The sequence below is a fragment of the Mus pahari genome, chromosome 15 (genome assembly GCF_900095145.1).
Source record: "Mus pahari chromosome 15, PAHARI_EIJ_v1.1, whole genome shotgun sequence".
Taxonomy (NCBI): Eukaryota; Metazoa; Chordata; class Mammalia; order Rodentia; family Muridae; genus Mus; species Mus pahari.
In genome coordinates this window covers 41,368,530-41,383,049 of record NC_034604.1, presented here as the reverse complement: position 1 = coordinate 41,383,049, position 14,520 = coordinate 41,368,530, and the positions used below count along the sequence as shown (strand labels likewise).

At 42.2% G+C, this 14,520-nt stretch overlaps 2 protein-coding genes across 4 annotated transcripts in view; one reads left to right on the top strand and one right to left on the bottom strand.

Annotated features, from left to right (window-relative positions):
- Ap3s1 (adaptor related protein complex 3 subunit sigma 1) overlaps nt 1-3,841 on the bottom strand; it is a 38,539-nt gene extending 34,698 nt beyond the window's left edge. For both annotated transcript variants that reach the window (XM_021214408.2, XM_021214410.2), the window contains exon 1: nt 3,642-3,841. In XM_021214408.2, the coding sequence (XP_021070067.1) occupies nt 3,642-3,710 (69 nt within the window). In that variant the 5' untranslated portion in view covers nt 3,711-3,841. The remainder of the gene's footprint in view (nt 1-3,641) is intronic.
- Nucleotides 3,842-3,934: 93 nt separating this feature from the next.
- Nucleotides 3,935-13,131, top strand: Atg12 (autophagy related 12). 2 transcript variants are annotated; one of them, XM_021214890.2, is made up of 4 exons: nt 3,948-4,347; nt 7,767-7,903; nt 10,188-10,250; nt 10,991-13,131. In XM_021214890.2, the coding sequence occupies exons 1-4, from the start codon at nt 4,182-4,184 to the stop codon at nt 11,048-11,050; spliced, it is 426 nt and encodes a 141-aa protein (XP_021070549.1). In that variant the 5' UTR covers nt 3,948-4,181; the 3' UTR covers nt 11,051-13,131. The 2 variants fall into 2 exon arrangements, with proteins under 2 accessions (XP_029403100.1, XP_021070549.1); XM_029547240.1 differs by lacking the exons at nt 7,767-7,903; nt 10,991-13,131 and having other exon boundaries at nt 3,935-4,347; nt 10,188-10,249.
- Nucleotides 13,132-14,520: the final 1,389 nt, after the last annotated feature.

Genomic DNA, 14,520 nt, shown 5'->3' with positions numbered 1-14,520 from the left:
TGAAACTGTTAGTCTACTGAATATAATATACTTCCTTTTAAATTAAAAAATATATATATTAACTTACTTGTGTGAGGGAGACACCAAAGGGCTAGAGGACGACATTCAAGAGGGGTCCTTTCCTTCCACCACACGGGTTCTGAGGACAGAGCTCAGGTCACCAGGCTGGACAGTAAAGGTCTCAGCAGCTGAGCCATCCTGCCAGTCTTGACGAACATGACTTAGAGGTTTCCTTCACCCTAGCCCAGGAATGGCTGAAGTTACTCTGGTAACTTCATTACTTTTGGGCAATATACATATTCAGAAAATCTCTGCTTAATGAAGGACTAAATGTTAACAGTAGGAAAGAAATTTAACGAATCATTTTTAATCCAAGTTTTATCCCAAAGTAATGCCTTCAACAGCAACCCACTGGTTTACTACAGGGGCTAGAGAAGATTGTTGGGTTACTGCTCGTGCAGGGGTCAAGTTTGGTTCCCAGCACCTACTTCAGGCAGCTCACAACCGATTGAAACTCCAGTTCAAGAGGAACCCACTCCTTCTGGCCTCTGCAGGCACCAGCATGCATGCAGTACATGCAGATATGTCAGACACACACACACGCACATACACACACACACACAAAGAAAAACTAACTTTTTAAAAAGTTTAATACACTAAAGACTTAATGTTGACTGCTGGAGGTAACACAAAAATACTTAAATTGTAACTTCAATCAAAAATTCTATAGGATATTCTAAGGAGTTATGGGCAGTGAAACAGAATACCATACCATAAAAAATAAAATTCTAAGACAAGAATAGCAGCAGGTAAATTCCTTCAGAAAATGTGAATTTGGTGTTTGGGGCTAGGCAAAGAGCAAAAATTCTATTTTAGACATGTCACGAAGAAAGGGATTACCTAGGGAAGGACCTACGCAAACAAATGCTCTTCCCAACAATGCTTCCCCACAGCCTCCATTTGCAATGCTTGTATTCTTGTTCACTCTTCGAACACTCCACTTCTGCATCAGGATCTGTATACTCATTTTCCTCAGCCTGGAATGCCCTTTTTCTTAGGTATCTCTCTGCAAGGCTGCCTTTCTCACCACAGTCCACACTTTGCTTAACAATTACTTTTTGATGAGAAAGTAACTGACTGTCAAATTTCTTCCTCCCACTTTCTCTTCCTTTACTTATTTTTTTAAAGATTTATTTATTTATTATATGTAAGTACACTGTAGCTATCTTCTGTAGACATCCCAGAAAAGGGCATCAGATCTCATTACAGATGGTTGTGAGGTATCATGTGGTTGCTGGGATTTGAACTCACAACCTTTGGAAGAGCAGTCGGCACTTTTAACCGCTGAGCCATCTCTCCAGCCCACTTTACTTTTTCCACATCACTTATTAGTATTAAAACCTGAAATATCGTATAGGCTATTCCCTAGCCATGGTTGCACCCACAAAGCAGAAGGAAGATGTATTTGTTCACATACAGTGCCTACACGTGGCAGACATGCAGTGCACATGACAAGCTGACAATGGAATACATAAATGAAGAATAGTATCTGCCCTCACAGGGGTAACAGTCTAGTGCAAGAAGCAAAACAATAAATTACTCTCCATTATTTCTGAGAGATGATTTAGCCCATGGCTAGGGAAATCCGATTTGTAAAGACTGACACAAAGAACCAGCCTTTGGTGTGCCACCTCTACACACCCAGTATACTTTTTAAAAACTTTCCGTCTTCACATTTCCAGCAGTACCGCCACTCAGGCAATGGCCACTATAATACCACTACAGCTCCTTCAACTGCCGTGTCCCACACAGGATTTCACTACTATCCAATAATTAAAGGTAAAAGACAGCTGTAACTCTAGACTTTCAAGTTAAATTCATATTTCATGATTTAATTCTACCTATGCAGTGATTACAATTTTATTATAGATTGGCCAAGGGATGCATTATTCTGTTTAAGAATTGAATAATTGAGTAATGTTTAATAATTAATTTTATGACTAGGGATTGGAGCCAGGACATTGTAGACATTAGACGCACTATCACTGGTCCACCTTTTATTTTCTGTATTGAGACAAGGTCTCACCAAATTTCTTGAACATAGTAGCCAGGGCCTTGAACTTCCAATGCTCCTGCCTCAGCTTTCTGAGTAGCTGGAATTACAGGCCTTCACCATCAAGCCAAAACAATTACTAACTTTAAATATGGAAAACAAAAACAAAAAAAAAAAACTCTTTTCAACTTAATTCATTACTGGAACCTACCTTTTCTACCCAGCAAAGGGACTCAGCAAGAGCTCGTTGACATTTTAGGTATCTATTAGGTAATGATATCAAGGTAATGCCATTTTCCTCAGAGGGAACAACTAGAATTTTATTTTGGATTCAAGAATGATCTAGAATTTTTAAACAGACCATTAGCGTTTAAGTTACGCCACACTAAAAACCCACACAAAAGTAGAGCAAAGTGTTCTTTGTCATTAGGAAACGCAAAGCAGCTTAAGGGAATGAGACGGCTCTGTTTCTCACTTCAACCAACACCTCCACAGACTGCATTATCACTTCAGGCAAACTGACATTTTCACGTTTCATTTTTTAATGGCAGGAATAATTTCCATCTGGGGCCATGCGCTTAAAGTGTTGGTCTTGGCACGTCTTCAACACTAAATTGAAAGTCCGTGTCTGGCTATAAAAGCAAAACGCCCCAAGATAGCACAAACAGCGACAGAGCTGCCATTCACCCTACAAATGGCAGTTCAGACCTAGTATTTAGTTTTGCCCTCAGGTAAGGCATAGAAACCTATTACCTCTCCTCGAACGCTTATAAATTATCTTCGCGACGTTTCAGTCATCTGCTCCTAGCGATATTAAACAATGTTCACAGTTCTAGAAGAGAACTTTCACAGATGCTACTTCGTTTATACTAAAACCCAGGGTAAATGTCCATATGTTCTGGTTTAAAAAGAAAAACCATACAAAATGAAATCGCTGATCCCCAGATACAGAAACCCTTTCTGATGGGTCAACCACGTACGCTGCCAATTATGTCAAGAGTAAATTCACACAGTAGGTTAAAAGTCCAAGAAAAACCTCAGCACCCCCACCCCCAACCCCCTTAATGTCTTCTTTCAATCGCCACCGGGAAGTCACACTGGGCTTCCGATGCTTCCGTATGGAAACACCCTGGACAGACTGGCCAGGGCGTGCGGCGAGCCAAAGTTGCTGAGCTCGGAGAGGATTAGGGCGGACACGGTGGCCCATCTGTCCGCGGACGACAGAAAGCGGTCCACCGGGGCCAGCCTGGGCTGCAGGGAGCGGGACCGGACACCGGCTATACCCGCTGCGGTCGCCCGACCGGAAAACAGCGGCTCGGCCGCGGTGTGGGACTGAGGGGCCGGCCTGAGAAACCGGGCAGGTGGGCAGCGCCCCTTGAGACGGAGAAACCGCCTCGCCCACTGACCGCCAGCGGCCGGCGGGGAGTGGCAGCGGCTCCCCGCCGTCCGAGCTGACAGCCCGCGGCGCGAGAAGTCGGACGCCGGGAGGGCCGCGGCGGCGCGAGGGTCGTTCGGAGGAAGCCGCTGGGCGCTGCCCGGCGGCCGGCGCTCGCCCTCGCCCGGGGCTCCGCGGCAGGGGCATACTCACGTAGGGCTGATAGAACTTGGAGAGCCGCGGCTTCCCGTGGTTGTTGAAGATGAGGATGGCCTTGATCATGGCTGGGCCGGGGCCGACCGGGTGGGCGCTGGGGCCAGGGCGGGGGCGGGCGCGCGAGCCTCGCCTCCGGGAGCTTGGTGCCGCGGCTTCCCCACCCGCCCCCTCCCGCACGCGCGCGCGCGCTCCCGCGCCTGGGGGCGGGGCCTGGGGGCGGGGCCTGGGCGGGGGCGGGCCGGGAGGAAACGGAAGCGTCCCGGAGCCAGCCAACTCTCCGGAGGGGTACGTGGTCCTATGGCTGCTCACGGAGGCGCGTCACGGAAGCCCCTCAGAACTCGCTGCGACTAGATAACGCTCCCTACTCGGTTAACTACCGTGTTTCCAACAGGATATCTACCTGGACCGCTCTCTAGACATCCCCAAAAATTGCACTGTTAATCCGGGTCCCACCTCCTTCACGACGCTTCCTGGGACAAGGCCCAACCCCCTTCACGCTGTCACGTCACTTCCGCCGCCGACTCGCAGCCTGCAAAGATGTCGGAAGACTCTGAAGCGGTGTTGCAGCTCCCCGCGGCTCCGGCCGCAGCCGGCGGCGAGAGCCTTCCGGAACTCTCCCCGGAAACAGCCACCCCAGAGCCCCCGTCCTCGACTGCAGTTTCGCCCGGTACCGAGGAACCTCCCGGAGACACCAAGAAAAAAAGTAATGTCAACATCCCTTTGTGGGCGGGGGCGGGAGACTCGCAAAGAAGCAAAAGCTAAAGATGGGCGCATCGCAGAGGTGCGCTTTCTACTCTTAGACTTGAGCAAAAGTGTTAGACCTGAGGTGTGTGACGAGGGTAACGTTTACACGGCTGTCCGAGGAAACCAAGCTGTATTTAGAAATGCAAAAGGGACTGACCAGACGACTGCCTGCCCCTAAATCGGGGTTTTAGAGAGCAGCCCTCACTGGCTTTTGAGGTCCTTTTTAAGTGGAAGGGTTAGAGTTGATTGAAAACAACTGCCAAGATAATTGAATGTTAGCATCTAGATAGAAGAGTAGGGGACTCAGGTCTCAAGGCCACGTGTGGGGAGCATAAGAGTAAGGATGCATCATGTGAAAGGGGAGTCATCACGGGTGTTCGGGAGTTTAGAAAGGCATACGTCATGGGGTTATAAGTTCAGCGTAGATTCAAAAACATGGTTTGTAGGATACATGAGGTTTAGGAAATAGACTTGTTCCTGGAAGGTATGGAGACTTAATAACAATGTGTGGCTCCTGTTCGGGTTTCACAAAAGTGGTCTTACAGCACCGTTTGAGTGCTTAGGTGAACCGAGTGGTTCCCCATCGTTGGCACCTTTTACAGCATTTGGTCTTTGAAGGTGGGAGCCAAGTGGGATCTCAGTAGCTCCAGGTACTTAACCCAAGACTGGTCACTGGAGTAAAACTTTAAAGTGACAGGGGTGACCAGTGGGTTACAGTCCACGAATTCGGGCGAGTTCCCTAGGGGGTTGTCCCAACTGAATATTAATTTATTTTTTAGAACAAGAAGAATAAAAAACTGGAACTTTAGATACTGAAGATTGCTAAGGGGAAACTAAAGGTATAGGTGTTACCTTTTTGCTAGCTTTTCATGCCTTATGTAAGTCACTGAATTACTTGAACTAGTTGTCCTCAACCTCTGTATTGTCATAGGGTTGTGCTTGCCACTGGAAAGTAAAGGAAATTCAGATTAACTTGCACTGAACACTGTGGAGTTAGTCTATTTTTTTCTTTCTTGTTGAGTTGGGGATTGAACTCGTGGACCTTTTGTAACGTTCTACTCCTGAGCTCCATATGCCTGCGCCCCCCCAGCAATGCTGGGGGACAATTCTCCCAGGCAGCATAAACAAGGTGGTGAGATTAAGGAGCAGAGACCACATCCAGAGCTACATTTTATGTCTCTGAAAGGAGAACAGATAAGGACAAAGTTTACCTTTTCCTTGAAATATGTTTACTTGCTGATTTTTCTTATAGTCAACTCTAACTAAAATGACCCATAATCCAAGCTATTGCCTGAGATGACTATTTATTTGGATCTATATTTTCCTTTACTTTTGTCTTTTGTCTTTTTTCTTTTCTTTTTTTTTTTTACAGATTGAATTCCTGTTTTTATCCTTATGTAGAGAATTTTATGAGAAGGACCCTAGTGGCACAGTATTAACAGGCTTACCTAACTAAGCTTTTGAATACCAGTGCTAAGATCCTACTTTGCAAAAGATTTCAGTTTGGTTGCTGTGTATATTAACTGTTCTCCAGTTGATGCTAACATGTAACCAGGCTTCTGAGCTATAAGCAAATCATTTGGGAACTGTAGCTGTAATATAGTAATAATAATAATAATTATTATTATTATAATAAACACTTCTCTAGCTTCTTTCCTTCTGGCTCTTCTGTCTTCAGTAGTGCAACTTGGTGCCTAATTGCCACTGAGTTACTGATTGCCTCGGGGTTGAGGGAACTAGGGACAAAGGTATGAAAGATAGGCTAATCAAAATCATCTTTCTTCCTTTCCAACTTATCCAATGTTCCCAAAATAATGAAAGGATGCTTAGATTGTTCTTTAGAAAGATAAGCTGCGTGACATGTTCTAGGAGCCTGTATTTTATTTCAGTTTGTAGACCAGCCCACCTGCCTTTGCTTCATGAGGCTAGGATTAAAAACCTGAATCACCACGCCTGGCTTCTGGAAGAAATTTGGATAAATTGATCCCATCTTTGAATACAAGCAAATGGGGCAGGTGTGGTAGCAGCAGTTCAGCTCTTCCAGGGAAGCTTTTGTTGTAGCGCTCTCTTTTTTAAATATTTATTTATTTATTATATTACACTGTAGCTGACTTCAGACATTCTAGAAAGGGAGTCAGATCTCATTACGGATGGTTGTGAGCCACCATGTGGTTGCTGGGATTTGAACTCAGGACCTTCAGAAGAGCAATAGGGTGCTCTTACCCGCTGAGCCATCTCACCAGCCCTTGTTGTAGCTCTCTCTTAAAGGGACATAAGGATTTAATTAAGGATACACATATCTTTTTTTGAATCTTTGAAACATCTTTTGAGCCTCCGATTGTGTTTTTTTAAATAATAGGTTATTATTATTATTATTATTACATAATTATTAAAAAATTGGTATTTACAGAAAGCCATGTCATGACTATGAAAACATTTTGATGTGTATCAATACTAATATTAGTATGTGTTTGTAATACTTTGTTAATGAAGTTGAGGTTATATACACATGATTTTTATTTTGTACATTTTGTCAACTTAAACTATTGGCCACCTTTATAATGTGTTTTTAAGCAGCTATGTAATAATCTTAAAGCTCTGACTATAAGTCTGGTCTGGGTACTGTTGTGCACATACATTAACTCAATGGTCACATCAACCTTGTGAGGAAGTAGGTGTGTTATAGGGTTTTGAGAATGAAAGATTACAAAGCTTGTAGCTCTAACAAGTGACAGAGCCACAGTTTGGACCCAGTTTGGAATGTGTATTTAATAAATTCTGTCATAAAGCATCTCGTACTTTATTTTTTCCCATCTGTATGTGTATGTTGAATATATAAATTTACTGCTTTTCCCTGTAAAAGTATATGCTTTGATGAAGGTGACATACTTCTAAGTGAATCTATAAATCTCAAGCTTTTTAAGACTCTACGTAGTATGGTCTTGAGTCAAGGCAGATCTGAATGTTAGATATGTATTAGCCTTTTGCTCTCCAGAAAGGTTTGCCATGTCACAGTGGCCACAGCAGTATCACCTGACCCTTCACCCTACTTTTACAAAACACCAGTTAGGCGGGAGAAAGGGCGAGAGATTTGTTTCTCTGGGCTATTTAGGTGTTGTTTTATATCATGGCCAGTTCTGTTTCTTATCTTTAAAATTCTGTTGTGCCAAAGTGTGTCTTAAAGTTTAATCCTATAGGGAGAACTTTGTAGGATCAAGGGGTAAAATAGTGGAAGAGACTAATATTTTTATGTCTCTGATGTAGCTCCAGAGTACTAATTACATGAACTCTGAAGATAAAAGGTTTAAGCTTTCTGAACCATTGAACATCACATTCTCATCAGATGTTTCAGTACAGTTGTCTTTTTTTTTTTTTAAGTTGACATCCTGCTGAAGGCTGTAGGAGACACTCCTATAATGAAAACAAAGAAATGGGCTGTGGAGCGAACCCGGACCATCCAAGGACTCATTGACTTCATCAAAAAGTTCCTTAAACTGGTGGCCTCAGAACAGTTGGTATGAAGACAGTAATGATTGTTTGCCTATAAAAATTCACAGCAGCATCTAGGCAGCCGTGGGTAACACATGTGCACACAAAGCTACACATTGCTTTTCTTCTCTCCTGTCCTCTCATCTGGGGTGAGACCTATGTACTGTATCAGAAGATACTTTGAGAAGCTCTGGAATGAGACATTTGGATTCACTTGGCTACCTAAAAGTTGTTTTTTATTATTTAATGTTTATCTCAAGCTTTTTAAGATTCTCGAGGTTGGGATGTTCATGCAGAGGTCAGAGGACAATCCTTGGAAGTGGGTTCTCTTTCAACCATGTTCCTGGAAATCTCTCAGGTCATCAGGAGGTGCCCTAACCTGTCCAGTCAGCTTGATAGCCCTTAACATTATCTTTATTATTACTATTACTGCTGTCCAGGATATTTTTTTTCTAAGTCTGGGGTTTTAATTACTTTCCTCAAAATATCACTGAATATTTATGCAAAATACTTGTCATTGAGCACTGTGTCCTCTTTATGTTAGTAAAGTTTGTTTAGTTTACTTTGATTCTCTATTACTTTTGTCCCCGTTCATCAGGTTAGCAGTGTATCTTTCACATAGTGTCTGCCTATTTCACAGTGTAGTATATGTAAGCACTGCATTGGGATGGTATTTTTAGTAACAGGTTTGTTTCTTTGAAGAACCTTGGGTACAGTGGCACGCTTCATTTGCCATTCATCTTGTTTTGTTTTGTTCGAGACAGTTTAATTGGCCTAAACTTCACCAAGTAGGCTAGTCTGGCTACCCAGTAAGTCTCAGAGGTCTACCTGTCTCTAGCTCCACAGCGCTGGGATCACAAGCATGTTCTACCATTCCTAGATTTTCGTGGAGTATATGAGGGTTAGAACCCAAGTCTTCATGCTTGCATATCAAGCACTCACATCATTTAACAATAGATACATTTGAGAAATGCATTATTAGACAGTTTTATTCTGGTGTGAACATCTTAGAGTATGGTTATGCAAACTAGAACAGAACATTATATGAAGGTAGGAGCTTACAGGACCATAGTATGTAGTCCTTCTGTAACTAAATCATCACTAAAACACAACTATGCTTGGCATTATATATTACTTGATATGTATTTTATCTTTTAAGTAGCCCCATGAGATACAAATACTTTTATCTTCAGTCCCATTTGTATACATAGGATAGGCTTTGAAATGTTTGTATTTAACTCGAGGACTCTTAACTGTTTCATTCAGTACTGAAGGAGAAAAAAATTAACCAACATTTATTGTTGTATAAATAACATACTCTTTCTTTAAAAAAAGAGAAAGAAATAAGATTGTTGAGCATAAAATACTTTATTCTTAGATCTGGAGGTGAATGTTGTATGCTACATTCCACTTTCCTTCTATTTTCTAAAAAAAAATAGTTGATCAAAAGCATCTCTGGTACTGTGACCTTTTGCTTTAATATCTTTAGGAATTTTTTAAGTACTAGAAATATTTTAATTTAAAGCAGATTAAAGTCTGGAACAATGAATTCTTTTTGTCTGCAAGTAATTTAATACTAATAGTGTCCAGCTTGAAATTCAGTACCCCTGAAATTTTTCAAAAGTAGTAAAGGTCAAAAAGAAAGAAAAATGTATGTAAAATAACCAAAGAAAATACCTAATATCAAATATATTAATTTTTAACTGCATATGTGAAGTAATTAGAAGAAATTTTATCCTTTATTGTGGCTCAGTGGGACTTTTTTCTTCTTTTGAGGTACTCTCACTATTTAGACTGGCCTTGAATCCTGTGCATTTTGGTAGTGTTCTGAATATCCTTGCAAAAGCTATTTGTGGACAATTACTTAAAATGTATTTATCTGGGGGAATAGATCAGTCTATAAAGTGCCTTCCATTTAACAAAGTACAGGGCCCCAGCACTTACACTCGGGGCCCTGTACTCACATATGTAACCTCAACTCCGGGCGGGGAGATCCTGGATCCCACTGGCCAGCCTCTCTAGCCATTGGACGAGCTCCATACTCAGGGAGAGAGAGACTCTGTCGCAAAGTAGTAAGGCAAGAGAGCCATCAAGGAAGACACCCAGTGTCACTCAATCTCTCTCTCTCTCTCTCTCTCTCTCTCTCTCTCTCTCTCTCTCTCTCTCTGCTGTGCACGCATGTGCGCTTGCATGTGCACATGCACACACATAACACATTTAAAAGTGTCTTAGTTATTACAAAAACCTGAGAACAAAGCCTTGTATTTTATAATACCATTTTGAATCCATTTCTTTTTTGCTTCCCTATAGTTTATTTATGTGAATCAGTCCTTTGCCCCTTCCCCAGACCAAGAAGTTGGAACTCTATATGAGGTAAGTACCCTCACCCCACGGGCACCATGTCTGTGTATAGTGTGAGTCGCTAATTCACAACGTCTTTAAGAGATGGCATGCCATCTTAATTATCAGTGTAGAAGGAGAACCTTGTTCTGTTATGTCGTGAGCACCTTCAGAGTAAAGTCTTATCAATAAGTTAAGCTTAAACAGTCAAGAAATAGGTTCTGTTTAAAAGTCATTGTTTTCTTAGAATTTTCGTCTAATCTGTATCACTTCTGCATTATTTATTACTGTCTATAGTGGAGTGCTCCAAAAATTTGGTTAAAATGCACTAAAATGACCTTATTCAACAGTGTTGCTTCCTGGCAGTAATCATTAATATATATGCTAGCACCACTGGGAAGGAGCTGAAAGTACTTCATGTTCAGAGAGGTTGTAAAGACAATGGAAGTATTGAAGCCACACCCAGGGCACCCTGGTTTTGTTGAATGTTTATAAATAGTGATGGATGTGATAGGAAGAGACAGCTTTTGGAAAAGGTAGTATGTTATAGAATGTATGAGTGCTCTTTCTGCATATACAACTGAATGCCAGAAGAGGGCATCAGATCCCTTTATAGATGGACATGAGCCACTGTGGTAGCTTGGAATTGAACCCAGGACCTCTAGAAGAACAGCCAGTGCTTTTAACTGCTGAGCCGTCTCACCAACCCAATAGGACTCTTAATCTAACAGAATTAATGTTTTATATGTTGCCTTTTTTTTCTTTTTTTATAGTGTTTTGGCAGTGATGGTAAACTGGTCCTGCATTACTGCAAATCACAGGCATGGGGATGAGCCACAAATGAACAACTTGATAGTTTCACAGAAGAAAAAAATTCAAGAGACGTTTCAGTGCTGTGGGAAGAGACTTACTATCAAATATTCAGCATGAATCTGTTATGACTTGTGTTTATGTGTAAGAAAACATCATAGAGTAAATAGACTAAAGAATGAGATTTATGTCACCATAAAATCATCATGAGAGATTGCCATTAGAGTGTGACATTACTCCCACACACTCCTGTTCTAGGGTTAGAAAGGAGACTGGAATTGTATATGGATTGCAGGTCTCAGGATGACTGAAGTTATTTACTTGTGGGATTGGCACTATGTTGATTCCACGATAAAAACTAATTTACTGATGGGTTTGTGTTTTGAGGTAATTTTAGTTTTTTAGCTTATTCAGGGGACCTCTGTTTGGGATATAGAATGTTTACATTTATCCGTGTTGTTAAAAACAAAGTGCACTGATCTAAGTTGTCCTGTAGAGGGCAGGCAGTTGGCAAAAAGGCTTGACAGTTTTCACAGCTTTGCCAGGTGATTGGGGGAAAGACTGTTGAACCTAATTTCTAGTTAATGTGTAATCCGGAAAGCAGCTGTGTTGACACACTGGAGGATGTGCATAGTTTAAAATTAATCATACAGGGACACAGCTTTACAAATCGTGAGCAGATGAGTCTCAACTCTTCAGTCCTGTCATGTCTGGTTCTTGAGCCTTGTCCTGGGCATTGTGATCCACACCTACAGTCTCAGCGCTCAGGAAAGAGTGGAGTCCACAACGAGACTGGACTGCAAAAGAACCTGTCCCAAAAAGATTCTAGAGCCCTACCCAGTGTGGGGACCAAGCAGCACCAACTTACCTATCTCCTCTCAAACCTCACTTCTCATCTCTGTGTGGTTTTAGTGTGTATTTTTTTGCAGGCCTGTAGATCATTCCCCTTGCCTTGTACACTCAAGGCATGGGCTTTGCTGAGCTGCATCTCTCCAGCATTCATTGAGTGTTCATAATTTATTTCCCAAATTGAAAGTATTCAGAGCTAATGGTTGAAAACAAGTATCCAATTTTATGTGTATTCCGTGCCATCACAAAAAAGAGTGCAACTGTCACTGGTGATGTTTGCCTGGCCATTGCTTGAACTAACGTTTGACCTTTTTCTTACATATTTTATCTCAAACTTTTTTTTGAGACTGGGTCTCACTGTGTAGATCTGCCTAGTGTGGGACTCCCAGAGATCAGGGTGTCTGCTATGCCTGCAAAGTGCTGAGACTGAAGGGATAGGCCACTTCACCCAGCTCCACAGCACTCCTAAATCCCAACCAGAAGCACACATGGCAGCATACCTAGCATTGAGGAAGTGAGGACAAGAAGATTGAAAGTTTAAGACTCTGGGCTACAGAGTAAGATTGTCTCACCTCTGGGGGAAAAATTACAGTAAATGGCATGTCTAAAGAGGATTACGGGGTTTGAAGTATGTAAGGATCCCAAGTGTTTACTTTCAAAGGTGAGGATAGAAGTGTATTTTGTATCAAAAGAAAAACCTTGAAGACTTGAAACGCTGCCCTGTTGTTGTTTGAGATTGGCTGTGTCACTCAGGCTGACCTGCCTCAGGCTCCCGACTTGCAGTTGTGCACCACTGCATCTGGCTCCTTTTAACTCTTTAGCCTAGAGTGTGCTTTAGAGTAGTCCCAGCCATGTGAGCCATGGAAGATGCTGTGGAACAACATGGTGCAGTGCTGGCCACTTGTTGTCTTCTGTGCAAGAGTGTGAATTGTGGACATGCCCTTTCCCAGCACACCTTACAGTGAGGTCATGCAGGGAGCAGTCACAGAGCACTATGGACAGTGGCTTATGCACAGTACAGCCTTAGGAAAACACCTTACATCTTGAAAGCTGGGCCGTATTATTTTTGTACAATGTCAGTGGGAAAGGGAAAAGATTTGTTCTAGCTTTTCCTGGTAGTTGGTGACTGAAAGAACATAGTAGTAAATATTTACAGGAGAAGTGTATTGAATTTATTGTTGGCTGGTATTCATTCGAGATGACAGAATGCTTATTACCTCTATGAAATAAAAAATAAACTTGAATTTGAAACATTTTTACCAGGATAACTTATTATCACATAAAATCAAAAGTTAACTATGTATACCACATTTGTTTCCTTTCCCCAGTAGCTTTGAGGGCTGTGTAGGGCTGTCTAGCTCTCAGGAAATTTCATCAGACTGTTTTACATCGTCTATTGGTCTTTGCCCAAATAATTTTCAGCAGTGACGTTATAACAGTCTGGGAGCCTGGGAGTGGTGAGGTGACTGGGCAGCCTAAAGTCTCTCAGATGCAACTGAAGCTTAGGAGGAAGGAAGCCTTCAGTTTCTATTTTCAGTGTTCCATGATACAAGTGGAGTAATGCCACACTCAATGTCACTGTGCAGAGGCACAGCAGCACACTGAGTATATAAGACATGGGTAAAAAAATATCCCACACCCGTCCTTAACATTATGCTAAGGATTTCATTATATATATATATATATATATATATATGACATAAAGCAAGTTAAAAATGATTTATTGTTAATCAAAATAAGAATTGGTACTTCCTGGAGTCTGATTCCTAGACATTTTAACCTTAAAGGGCTTTTGTCATAGTTGCTAACCAGATGAGAAAACTGAAAATTGTAAGCGCTGCCTCAGATTACATAACTTTAGTTAGCCAGTTCACTTGTGTAACTTAACAGAAGGTAGCATTACATTATAAGAGGATGGAAATGAGAATGAGTAGCTTCTTAGGAAGTTCCAGTCCGTGTTCCAAGTATTCTATGTTGGGTAAGCCTTTGGCATGAAAAAGCCAGCTGCAGGCCGCTTAGTGACAGGGAAGATGTCGGGGAAACTTGGGGCTTTGTCCCCTGAAGCATTCTGCTGCTTTGTGGCTGTATTGGGTTAGTCGTTCCCTGGTTTCCTGCTGGTCTTTGTTTGCTCCTCCAGGGACTCTAATTAGAGTTTTGAACTCCAAAAATCTGTATGAAATGACTCCAGGAGAGCCCCTCCTCACAAGAACACTTAGAGAAAACCAGCACCATGACAGCACCTAGCCGCATGCTGCCATGGGGCCTGGAGAGGTAATGGGGGGTGTCATCTGTTTCTTTTCAGTGACCAAAGTAAGAGTGCTTTAACTTCAAAAGCAGCAGAGGAAGTCTTTAGCTTCTGTGCAGCAGAAGGGAACAGAAAACACTTGGAATGCATGGGGAGATTAACATTCAATATATGGATTTATTTGGGTAAGGAAAACACAATAGGCAAAAAGAAAATGCAGGCCTGGGGTAAGCCCCCACCCCAAATAATTAAAAGGTGAGAAATGGCTGATGAGTGTGAGAAGGCCCTTGGGTGATTAAAAACTCTAAATGTCAGTAAGTAAAAGCAAACCTTGGTGGTCTAGTGGTGGGAAGTAAGCCTTGCTGTCCTCCGTGGCTGGAGGGTAGGTCCTTGCTTCCA